Source organism: Tachyglossus aculeatus, chromosome 4, assembly GCF_015852505.1.
Source record: "Tachyglossus aculeatus isolate mTacAcu1 chromosome 4, mTacAcu1.pri, whole genome shotgun sequence".
Lineage (NCBI taxonomy): Eukaryota > Metazoa > Chordata > Mammalia > Monotremata > Tachyglossidae > Tachyglossus > Tachyglossus aculeatus.
The window spans coordinates 92572014-92584289 of NC_052069.1; the positions used below are offsets into that span (position 1 = coordinate 92572014).

Consider the following 12276-nt stretch of genomic DNA (forward strand, 5'->3'; position numbering starts at 1 on the left):
AGATGGATAACTCCTGTGGGCAAGGAACATGTCTACCAATTCTGTTGAACTGTACTTTCCTAAGCTCTTATATAGTTCTCTGCACATAGTAAGTGTGCAATAAATATGATTGATTGATAATGGGCATGGTGGTTATGTCAAACATACTCCTTTTAAGAAGACCACTTTACTATTGTCATGTGAGAGGTCATCCTCGTTGGAAATTTAAAACCTATATTAATGATAGCCAGGTTTGTCTCTGAGGTGGAACAGGACCTGGGGCGGATGAATTGGTGTGGAGTCAGGCTTCTGGGCTCCATCCTTATCGGGAATAATTCCACTCCTTAAACCACAATTCTTCATCTTCCCTCTTCCTACACTGATCCGGCCTGCGATCCATTGGTTTGGGAGACAATTTAGGAGTCCTCTCTCTCCCACAGCTGAAACCCAGTGGTTCCACTGCTCAAGAGTGTGGGAGCCCCCAGAGCGAGGGGCCAGAGTCAATAGCCCTAATATTCTTTAAGGAAGCCCTGTAATGGCCCTACTTTTCACTGAATGTTCATTCATTCATTCAATCATATTTATTGTACGCTTACTGTGTGCAAAGCACTGTAGTAAGAGCTTGGGAGAGTACAGTATAAGAACAAACAGCCACATTGCTGCCTACAATGAGCTCACAGTCTAGAGGAGGAGACAGAAATTAATATAAATGAATAAATAGATAAATTAATTACAGATATATGCGTAGCTGTATATGTATGTAGATATATGGATAGATAGATAGGGAGAGAGAGAAGCAGCATGGCATAGTGGCTAGAGCACGGGCCTGGGTGTCAGAAGGTCATGGGTTCTCATTCCAGATCTGCCACTTGTCTGCTGTGTGACCTTGGGCATGTCACTTCAGATCTCTGGGCTTCAGTTATCTCATCTGTAAAATGGGGATTGAGACTGTGAGCCCCACGTGGGACAGGGACTGTGCCCAACCCTATCTGCTTGTATCCGTCCCAGAGCTTAGTACAGTGGCTGGCACACAGTTAAGTGCTTAACAAATACTATCATTATTGTTTTTGTCATTATTATATACAGGTTTATGCATATTTGGGGATGGGAGGGAGGATGAATGAAGGAGTCAGTAAGAATGGCGCAGAAGGGAGTGGGAGAAGTGGAGAGGAGGGCTTAGGGAAGGCTCCTTGGAGGAGATTTTCAGTGACAAATAGATTGTTACCATCATCATCAGTACTTATTGATCCACCTTCTGTTCACAGGACATTGAACTAAATGCTTGAGAGAGTTTGATGGAAGCGAACTCTTCTCTAGACCTGGTTCTGCAAGCGGCGTGGGTTTCAGGTCTAGTGCATTTTATGTGGGAGTTCTATCCCTACATCATGTAGTTAACAAGAACCTAAATAGAATGTTCTCTACTTGAAGAGTGTGTTTGCAGGCTAATGGTGCTGTTTCTGTTTTGTTTTTCCTCCCTGTAGTCGACGCATTATTAATCTGGGTCCCATGATGCTCATTCCTGAAGAGCAACCGGCCCAACCCGCATTGCCAATCCAGCCAGAAGGTACTCGGGTGGTGTGTGGGCACTGTGGAAACACATTCCTGGTGGGTAACTGAAATGTTTCAGCTAACGTGCCCTGATAGACTATTGCACTAAACTGTAACTGCGTATTTTTTTATCCCATCTTTAGTTATGAAGGATGTCCGTGCTTTTATCCCAAGATGAAGGGACTAAGAGAGATTCAGCTGCTGTAACATATGAACTCTTGTTCTGCAGAGATTCACTTTGGCTTTGTAAATGAAAAGATGATACCTTTTTGATAATTTATAAAGTTAACAATTGCTTTTTACATAAGAGATTAAATTCACCATAATTTATCCAAATATTTCAATGGATCTTGGTTGCTCTGATGATCTTAGTGGAAAATCAATTACACATTGATTGATGGATGTGTTAATTCGTGATTAAAATGCTCTCTGGTTTTTCTGAATGAGTAGATGGCTGTGGTTGTCTTTGAAACACAGCAAAGCCAAAGAGATTCAAGAGGTTCAGAGGAAGGAAAGCCATCTGCTCTGGTCAAGATGTAGGTCTGTTTCTTGAAATCTAGTGTTTTCACCTTCAGGAAATCTCAGACAGAAAGCATGAAAAATAAACTGATTATAGTGTATTCATCTAGCAGGGGCAGAATAATTGTTCCATTTGCCCATCCTCTGACTAAGGAGAAAAGGGGTGCTGTCTTTTTTTAAAATGATGCTGCTGGGAGGAGGCATAAGAACAGATGAATTGAGGCAGTCTTAGAGAGACCAAAAAGCGTGATTTTTATAGCTGGTGATAAAGAGGGAATTTAGTGGTTGGAAGGAGTTTTCCTCCATGCAGAAATTTGGAGATATTAAATCTTCTTCCACATGTTTGTTTATTAATAATAATGGTAATAATAGTTCTGGTATTTAAGTGATTACTATGTGCCAGGCACTATACTAAATGCTGGAGTAGGTACAAGATAATCGGGTTGGACGCAGGCCCTGTCCCTCACAGGGCTGACAGTCTTAGTACCCATTTTACGGATGAGGGAACTGAGGCCCAGAGAAGTGAAGTGACTTCCAAAGGTCACATATCAGACAAGCGGTGGAGGTGGGATTAGACCTATGTCCTCTAAGCCTGTGCTCTATCTGCTTCTATCTGCCACACTGCTTCTCATGAATAAATGAATGAGTGAATGAGCTGGAACAGGGAGGATCGGTATAGCCCACCTAGAGAAGAGAGTGCGAGCTTGGCTTGGATAGGAAATGCAGCCCCGGGTAGGCCGGAAAGTCACCTTATCCTGGTTTGTGTCCGGCATAGTTCTGGCTTTTGGACCTGGAGTCCTGGCTGGAAATTTGCCTGATTCAAACTGGAAGTGAATCTGGGCTCACATCCATATAATTGTCCTTAGAATGGATGGGATTTATAGTCTCAGTGACATGTATGGATATTTATTCTGGTACTTCCATCTCGGGGAGAGTCTGCAAGTCCCACTAAAGCCCTATTCAGGGCAGGAAAGGAAGAGAAAAAACATCTCATGGATAGAGGGAGGGCCTCAGTGGTGACGGAGAGGCCCAGCCTGTGGCTCAGGATTCATTTTGTTCTGGGCTGGATCCACATAGTGTTTGCAAATGATGGCCTGGCCTGACTGTTATAGCTATTGTGAGACTTGGAGATACTTCTAGCTTCTCTTGGTCCCTTCTTATTTTTAGTGGTATTTGCTAAGTGCTTACTACGTGCCAGACACTGTATTAAGCCCTGGGGTAGAGACAAGTTAATCAGGTTGGACGCAGTTCCTGTCCCACAGGGGGTTCACAGTCTTAATCCCCATTTTACAGATGAGGTAGCTGAGGCACAGAAAAGTAAAGTGACTTGCCCAGGGAACAGACAAGTGGCAATACCAGGATTAGAACCCAGGGCCTTTTTGCTCCCAGAACCGTACTCTGCCCTCATCCCTTAAGCCTCAGTGATATTTCCTCTCTCATGCCCCAAGGCAGTAGAGCAGTGGGGGAAGGGTAACCTACCCTATCCTGCTACCCTATCTGGGTTTTCAACTAAGAGGACAATGGGCACTCTCTGTGGGGAGATTACATGCAAGGTGCAGTAACCTCTTTGGCCTCCATCCCAAAACCTCATCTCTATGTCTGGGGATCCCGGAGACCTGGAATGGGGGCTGTGGGAGTCAGATGAGTTTTAGAAAGGGAAAGTTGGCTGTGATGCACTGATGCATTCTGAACAAATGGATGTGATGGAACAAATTTTCCTCCCTCTCCTGCCCCTTGACTGTTGTTATAGGACTTTTTAACTTCACAATTCAAGGCCATCTATGTCTTGTTTCTGTCAATTAATCATCAGTTGTTCCCTTCCACTATCAGAAAATTATCTTATTGGCGCAGGGTATTCTTTTACCCTCTCAGAGATGGACAATATAAACATAGCATATGGAAGAAGACAATGCTTTCCTTCTACCAACTTGTTAATGAAGCATGACCACCTTCTTGACTCATTTACATTTTTCTTAACTGAAAACTCAGTATAGTATGTCATGGATCACTCTAGATTATGTCCATACCCCTTTCAATTTAATTTCAAAACAGTGATTCTGTACTAGTCTTCAACCATGACCCATATTCCAAAGGACTCTTTCAGGTTGATTTTTACAGGGGGTGATGAGTTGCTGGCCAATGCTGAGACAGCAGCCAGTTAAAAGGTATAGAGCAATTATATTTATAACATTGCCCGGTTTCCTTAAAGTCTGGGACATGGGAGGGAGTGCATATTGAGATCTCCCATTCATTTTACTGAGGCCTTTATTATTAATATTACTATTATTATTCATGGTATTTGTTAAGTGCCTACTATGTGCCAGGCACTGTACTAAGTGCTGGGGTAGACACAAAGTTGGACATAGGTTGGGTGTCCCACATGGGGCTAACAGTCTTAAGTTTCATTTTACAGATGAGGAACTGAGGCACAGAGAAGTCAAGTGACTTGCCCAAGGTTAAACGGCAGACAAGTGGAGGCAGGATTGGAACCCAGGTCCTTCTGACTCCCACGCTCATGTTCTATCCACTAGGTCATGCCACTTCTCTTGGGTCAAGGATGTCACCTCCCTCCCCCAAAACTTTTATATCACCGTGAGACTAGTCCTAGGGCATAGGAGTGCTGTGGGTTAATGAATAAATGTGTGACGTGTAGATAAACATAGAGTTACCTAAATGCCAAACGATGATAACTTGAGTTCAGGGAAAATAGAACATTGGATAAATAGGAGCTCATTATCAGTGTTGCTGTGGGTGTCATTTGCCTTTGAGTGTTTCGGGTGACAGGGAGATAATCAGGGCTGCATTGTGCCAAGATCTCCTCAGTTGACCTTGTCCAAAAGGATAGGACTAGCACAGTTACTGTTTTTTGTTTTGTTTTTTTTTCAATGGTTTCAATTGCCAGTTTCCCTGGCTTGGAAGCATCTCATAAACCCTGCTCAGGCTAGACTAAATCCTCATAAAATAGTTTTGCCTGCAAAAGTTTGGGGCAGAAAACTGAGGAGCTGGGACTTTGAACTCTGAATAAAACCGTAAGCTCCACCCTCCCTGCTGACTTGATCCATGCCAAAGACAACTGTCGCATGCCACCCCTTGGGTTTCTTTGGAGACTTTACCTAATGATGAACATCTACCTCAAATCTTCCCCTTCCACTGGGAACTGTGGAGAATACTGTTTAAGGAGTGGGTAAACAAATAAGGAGGAAAACCTCAGCTGTCATTATGACGTAAGGTAAAAGACGAAAAGTAAACTCCATCTCAAGAGCAAAAATTGTTTTAAGATACAGGACAGGAATAGCCGAGGGGTTCTTCCCACACTGAAATGGCAGCGTGGGCAGCAGTGTTGAGATTGGAATTCCCTGTTCCCGACTGAATCCCATAACAAGCCAATGCGTCATTCTGCTTCCTTTGAGGTAGGACAGTTATTCAGTCTCCGTAAATACAATGGTAAATGAAATGCCTTTAGATCAGCAGTGTGAATAGTCCTTCTTATCTCTCCAACTATAAGAGGTTAGGGAATCCCATTCAGTCACCATGCGCTGCTTAAAAGTCCTAACAGCAGTTAAAACTAACCTGGGGTTAGTTGCTGTACAAAATAGCCATGAAAATCATTCCGGAAATAGAAATGGTATGTCACTCTTTAAAATATTACTACTGGTTTTAGTTATAAAAATTGATGACCTAGCCAAAAGAATAAAGCACAGTAATCATAGACATTACCTGCGTCAGTAGTTGGAAAAAGAAAACAAAAACCTTTTTTTATGAAACAAAAGAACATGTGGTACAAATTCATTTAGAGTTGCTTGGGGGCCTTTCTGTGTTTCTACTGGTGACTCTAAGACAGGTTTTTGTTTTCAAATGAGATGGGAAAATGAACTAGGGCACAGCAAGACATGCTTGTTCTTGTTCCCAAAGTTTCTGGACTAGCATAAAATGTTCAACAGAAGACATCCCCTATTGGGTGGCTGTGTCAACTTACATAATTTGTTTAGTGGCCCAAGGAAAACTTGAATTCTAGTTACTTGGGGAAAAAAAAGTAATGAATTGGACCCTGGACCAAGAATGTAACAGAAATACAATCCTGCATTTTTAAGAAAAAAAACCACCCCTGAACTATTTAAAACATTCTTCTGCATTTTTAAGAAAAAATACTCTAAGCTATTTAAAACCTTCTTCTAAGCCTACCATTACTGTAATGGAGATTAGCTCTTTAAATAAAATAAGATATGCAGGCTAGGACTAATAGTATATGCTGAGTATGATTCTTAAATGTGCACTTTGAGAGAGAGAGAGAGAGAGAGAGAGAGAGAGAGAGAGAATATGCACACGGTTGCTGAAAGAACAGTTTTCACATGTAGGAAAACAGACAAAATATGAATTATTTAGCCCAGGTTACACACAAAAATTAATGATGGAACCCAGGTTAAAATCAAAGTTTCCTGACTGCTAGTCAAGTGATTTGCCCAACGCTGTTACTCAAATTGCTTCTGATATGGCTTTTTAAAATCTTGCATCTTTGCAAAATGAATCACTGATCTTTAAAAACAACTTTAAAAGACTTTTATGGCTATTATTCATATTAGAGGAGGGGTGCATGGTGGTGGGAAACCTTGAACATAAATGAACTTTGATGGTGAGGTCTTGTTTTCTACAGTATTTAAGCACTTTCTATGTGCCAGGCACTGTGGGGTAGATACAAGATAATCAGGTTGGACACAGTCCCTGTCCCACATGGGGCTCACGGTCTTAATCCCCATTTTACAGATGAGGGAACTGAGGCATGGAGGAAGTGAAATCACTTCATTCATTCAGTCTTACCATCTGCAGAACACTGTACTCACTTGCCAAGGTCACTCGGCAGACAGTGGCAGAGCCAGGATTAGAATCCAGGTCCTTCTGACTCCCGGGCTCGTGCTCTATCCACTAGGCCGTGCTGCTCGTCATTGGATAACTCCTTAGTAGAGCTCCAAAATAAAACCTTTCCCACTCCCTGAGAATGTGCAGTGCTTTAAAGCTGAGAGGAATGACCTTAATTACGGCATTGCATTCAGCTTAGGAGTTGAAGTGAAGCTGTGTTACGTCAAACAGCCCTGGCTAAGTCATGGGAACTGTTTCTTGTGGAAATCCCAATCCTGGGAGTGCAAAGCTATTCTTGGTGAAAGGGCATCCCATTTAAGAAAGAAAGCCAAGACAGAGGCCATTAGACCATGAGAAGCAGAATGTTAGCCGAGATCCCTCGCAACATTTAACGTAAAGCAAACAATGTATCTGACTGGATTTTTCAACTGTTTTTTGTTTTGTTTTTTATATTTCTACAGTGGATGGAACTGAGGTTCAACTCGTTGGCAAAGTGCCCACACTGCAAAAAAATGTAAGTTCTCTATCAGCATAAAGATGGTTTTAGAAACCAGTTGCAAGTGAACAGTAATAACATATCAATATGTATTAACTGAAGACGAGCTGGTGGGCGAGTGTTTGCTTCAAACCTATGAACTTTTTCTAAATGAAATAAAACGTGAACACATACCATTATAATAAATATTTTCTTTTTTGAATTTCAAATGATCAGGCTTGATTATCATTCTCTGAAGATGAGATCAATTTTTAGGAAAGGCAAAAATAAATTGCATTTGCAGGTTTTACTCACCCCTCCCTCAGTTCCACAGCACTTATGTGCATAGCCATAATTCATTTATATTTATATTCGTGTCTGTCTTCCCATTTACACTGTAAACCCATTGTGGGCAGGGAATGTTTGTACCAACTCTGTAATATTATATTCTCCCAAGTGCTTAGTACAGAAGCTCTGCACACAGTAAGTGCTCAGTTTAATATGATTCATCGATTAACTAAATTAGAAAAATAATCATTAATCTAGTTTTTGGGGTTCTCTTCATGTTCTCAGTAGTTCACCATTTATTTCCATTGCAACCAAGCTATGATTTATGCTAAAATAGACACTGATATGTTTTTAATTTAGGGAAGAGCAAGACTGTTTGTGCCCAACTTGTACTTCCCAAGTGCTTAGTATAGTGCTCTGCACACAGTAAGCGCTCAATAAATATGATTGAATGAATGAATGTTCCTTAATGAATATGTTTTTGATCCCCCTTTCCTAACATGAAGATTAATTATCTTGTTGCCCAAACATCTATCTGTATCTAAGTGAATTACAGATTTCTCACTTTTACAGAATCCATAATTGATGGACTTTGGAGAATTGGTTAAAAAAACGATAATGGGAAATTGGAAAAATATCTACAGAGAAAGCCATATTTTCTAGTGGCTAGAAACTGATGATGGTACATTTTTACTTAAGATAGTATCATCTTAAAAAATGGAGTTTGTTGGTCATAATAATAATGATGATAAGTAATAACAGTGGTATTTTTTAAGTTCTTACTATGTGCCAGTTACTGTAGTAAGTGCTGGATAGATACAAGATAGTCAGGATGGGCATAGTTGGTGTTCCTTTCTCTGAACCTGTGTTGTATTTTACTTACAAAACAATGAAGAAAAAAAGAATGTGGATATTTGTCAATTTTTTTTCTCAAACCAGCAATACGTTGTCTCATTCATGTTTCGTTAGCAGATGTCCATTTATTCTGAGGATGGAGAAAACTGTAGTGGTTTCTAGAAAAGAAATAGAATTGGTGATTGCTCCAAAAAGCAAGTAATTAGAGGCAACAAAATGTTTCCAGGCATCCATGTTTGGAAGTGGTTCCAGTTAGATACTAGAGTCAGGACTAAATACTTTCTTTTGAGTGCTACTTCTCCTGAGTATAATTGCCTTTATGAATTGATATATACAGTGAATTTTAAATTTTCACCTTCATCTTCTAATCTGTAAGCCCCTTGTGGGCAGAGAATGCGTCTACCAACTCTGTTGTACTGTACTCTCCCAAGTGCTTTGCCCAGTGCTCTGCACACAGTAAGTGCTCAATCAATGCCAGTGATAGATTGACTGAAAGCCAATAATAATAGCATTTAGTTAGCTGTTACTCTGTGTCAAGCACTGTTCTAAGTAGATACAATCTAATCAGTTGGACACAGTCCTTTGTCCCTGTTACAGATGAGGTAACTGAGGCACAGGGAAGTTAAGTGACTTCCCCAACATCACACAGCAGACATATGGTGGAGCCAGGATTAGAACCCGTATCTCTCTGATTCCCAGGCTTGTGTTCTATCCATTAGGCCGTGCTGCTTCTGACCCTCAGAAGCACTGAACACAGCATAATTGAGAGCATGTTATTTGGTAAATTTTCTCATATGGAATGTTTAATCTTTCCTGGAACTAAAGAAAGCTTCACTGATACCAGGATAAAAGCATTAGTATGTACAAGAAAATGTACAAGAAAATATAGCATAATGGAATGATGGCTATCCACACTAGGGCCTTAGACACACAAAAGAATTGTAATTCATTCATTCAGTTGTATTTATTCAGTGCTTACTGTGTGCAGAGCACTGTACTAAGCACTTGGAAAGTACAATTTGGAAGGGCTGGTTAGTAAGGATGGCAGTTATTTCCATATTGTGCTGAGGCTTAAACTATTAAACCCATAAGGCCTCCTCTGGCCTAAAATTCCCAGTTACTTTAAGGGTAGTTCAAGTTTGCATTTAAAGTGCTCTCTGCATGAAGACTGCAAGGTCAGTCCCACAAATACTCTACTTGTTACTGACTTGACTATTCAAACTGCTTGTTTGTATCTACATCATCATCATCAATCGTATTTATTGAGCGCTTACTATGTGCAGAGCACTGTACTAAGCGCTTGGGAAGTACAAATTGGCAACACATAGAGACAGTCCCTACCCAACAGTGGGCTCACAGTCTAAAAGCGGGAGACAGCGAACTAAACCAAACATACTAACAAAATAAAATAAATGGAATAGATATGTATAAGTAAAATAAATAAATAAATATGTACAAACATATATATACATCATCATCATCATCAATCGTATTTATTGAGCGCTTACTATGTGCAGAGCACTGTACTAAGCGCTTGGGAAGGACAAATTGGCAACATATAGAGACAGTCATCATCATCATCATCATCAATCGTATTTATTGAGAGCTTACTATGTGCAGAGCACTGTACTAAGCGCTTGGGAAGTACAAACTGGCAACATATAGAGGCAGTCCCTACCCAACAGCGGGCTCACAGCCTAAAGGGGGAGACAGCGAACCAAACCAAACATACCAACAAAATAAAATAAATAGAATAGATATGTACAAGTAAAATAAATAAATAAATATGTACAAACATATATACATATATGCAGGTGCTGTGGGGAAGGGAAGGAGGTAAGATGGGGGGGATGGAGAGGGGGACGAGGGGGAGAGGAAGGAAGGGGCTCAGTCTACAGAGCGTGGCTCAGTGGAAAAGAGTCAGAGGTCATGAGTTCAAATCCCGACTCTGCCAATTGTCAGCTGTGTGACTTTGGGCAAGTCACTTAACTTCTTTGTGCCTCAGTTACCTCATCTGGAAAATGGGGATTAAGACTGTGAGCCCCCCTTGGGACAACCTGATCACCTTGTAACCTCCCCAGCACTTAGAACAGTGCTTTGCACATAGTAGGCGCTTAATAAATGCCATTATTATTATTATTATTATTATTAGAGAGCTCCAAAGGTTTGTCAGTATGACCTGCCCACAGGATTTTTTTTATTATTATGACATTGTTATTATTTCCATTGGGGCCACGTGAGCATTAGGAGCAGACCTGAATCGATTTCCAGGAATAATGTGGACCTAATTCAAAGCACAGGGTATGATTTTAAAATGGGTAGGATCAATTGACTTTGAGAAGCACTTGAGCCTTTTCCTTGCTGGCCAGTGTATTTGCCCCAATTTAGCCTTTTGCTCGCATTGACCAATGGCACCTGCATCTCTGATTCCTGAGTATCGATCTCCACCTTTATACCACAGCTCTGGATGCTAACCAGAGATCGGTTTTGACATTTCCTAAATTTTTCAGTTATCAAAGAAAGTTTCTTCAGTTTTGAAAGGATATTTTGCCTTCATGCTGGATCAGCATGGCTTAGTGGGTAAGGCACAGGCCTTGAGTAAGAAGGTGGCGGGTTCTAATCTCAGGTCCACTTCATGTCTGCTGTGTGAGCTTGGGCAAGCTCTAGGCCTGTTACCTCATCTGTAAAATGGGAATTAAGAGTGTGAGCCCCATGTGGGACAGGGACTGTGTCCAACCTGTTTACCTTGCATCTACCCCAGTGCTTAGAAAAGTGCCTGGCACACAGTAAGAGCTTAACAAGTACCATAATTGTTACTATTATTACATGCTTTTTGGTGACATCACAGTAACAAAAACACTGTCCACGTGAGGCAAGGTTTGGAGGGACCCTCACTCTCAAATTCGTGTTCTCAAAAAGTTGAATTTAACATGGAGTGTCTTCCAGCACTTAATACAGTGCTTGGCACACAGTAAGCACTTAGAAATATTATTATTATTGTTATTATTCCCCTTTTATTTTCATTTGCTAGCAAGATTAACCAAAATAGAATGACCTTGCTCTAATGATGAAATCAGTCGATAGGATTATTAAATGAGCACCTACTAGGTACAGATCCCTCTACCAAACACTTGAAAATGTATACAGAAAGAGTTTTCAACCAATCAGTAGTACTTACTGAATGCTCACTTTGTGCAGAGCATCTGACTAGGCATTTGGGAGTTCAGTACAGTTAGAAGTCATGGCAAGGTATCTTAGACTGTGAGCCCACTGTTGGGTAGGGACTGTCTCTATATGTTGCCAACTTGTACTTCCCAAGCGCTTAGTACAGTGTCCTGCACTCAGTAAGTGCTCAATAAATATGATTGATTGATTGATTGATCTTCCTGCCCTCAAGGGACCTCCTACCTATTGGGGAAGCACAGCCTAATGAAGAAATCAAGAATAACACAAACAAACATACAGAAATTAGTAATGTGTGAGCAAAGAGGAACAAGTGAAAAGAACAAGCCAGTAAAGAACTAACTGAATTCATTCAGTTCAATCATTCAATCGTATTTATTGAGCACTTACTGTGTGCAGAGCACTGTACTGAGCGCTTGGGAAGTACAAGTTGGCAACATATAGAGACAGTCCCTACCCAACAACGGGTTCACAGTCTAGAAGGGGGAGACAGACAACAAAACAAAACATGTGGACAGGTGGCAAGTCGTCAGAACAAGTAGAATTAAAGCTAAATGCACATCATTAACAAAATA

General features: G+C 40.9%; 1 protein-coding gene across 2 annotated transcripts in view; it reads left to right on the top strand.

Moving 5' to 3' along the window:
- The window catches only part of PIP4P2 (phosphatidylinositol-4,5-bisphosphate 4-phosphatase 2), a 67630-nt gene that overhangs the window by 40811 nt on the left and 14543 nt on the right, over window positions 1–12276 (top strand). For both annotated transcript variants that reach the window (XM_038745394.1, XM_038745393.1), the window contains exons 4-5: window positions 1461–1584; window positions 7362–7414. In XM_038745394.1, the coding sequence (XP_038601322.1) occupies window positions 1461–1584; window positions 7362–7414 (177 nt within the window). The remainder of the gene's footprint in view (window positions 1–1460; window positions 1585–7361; window positions 7415–12276) is intronic.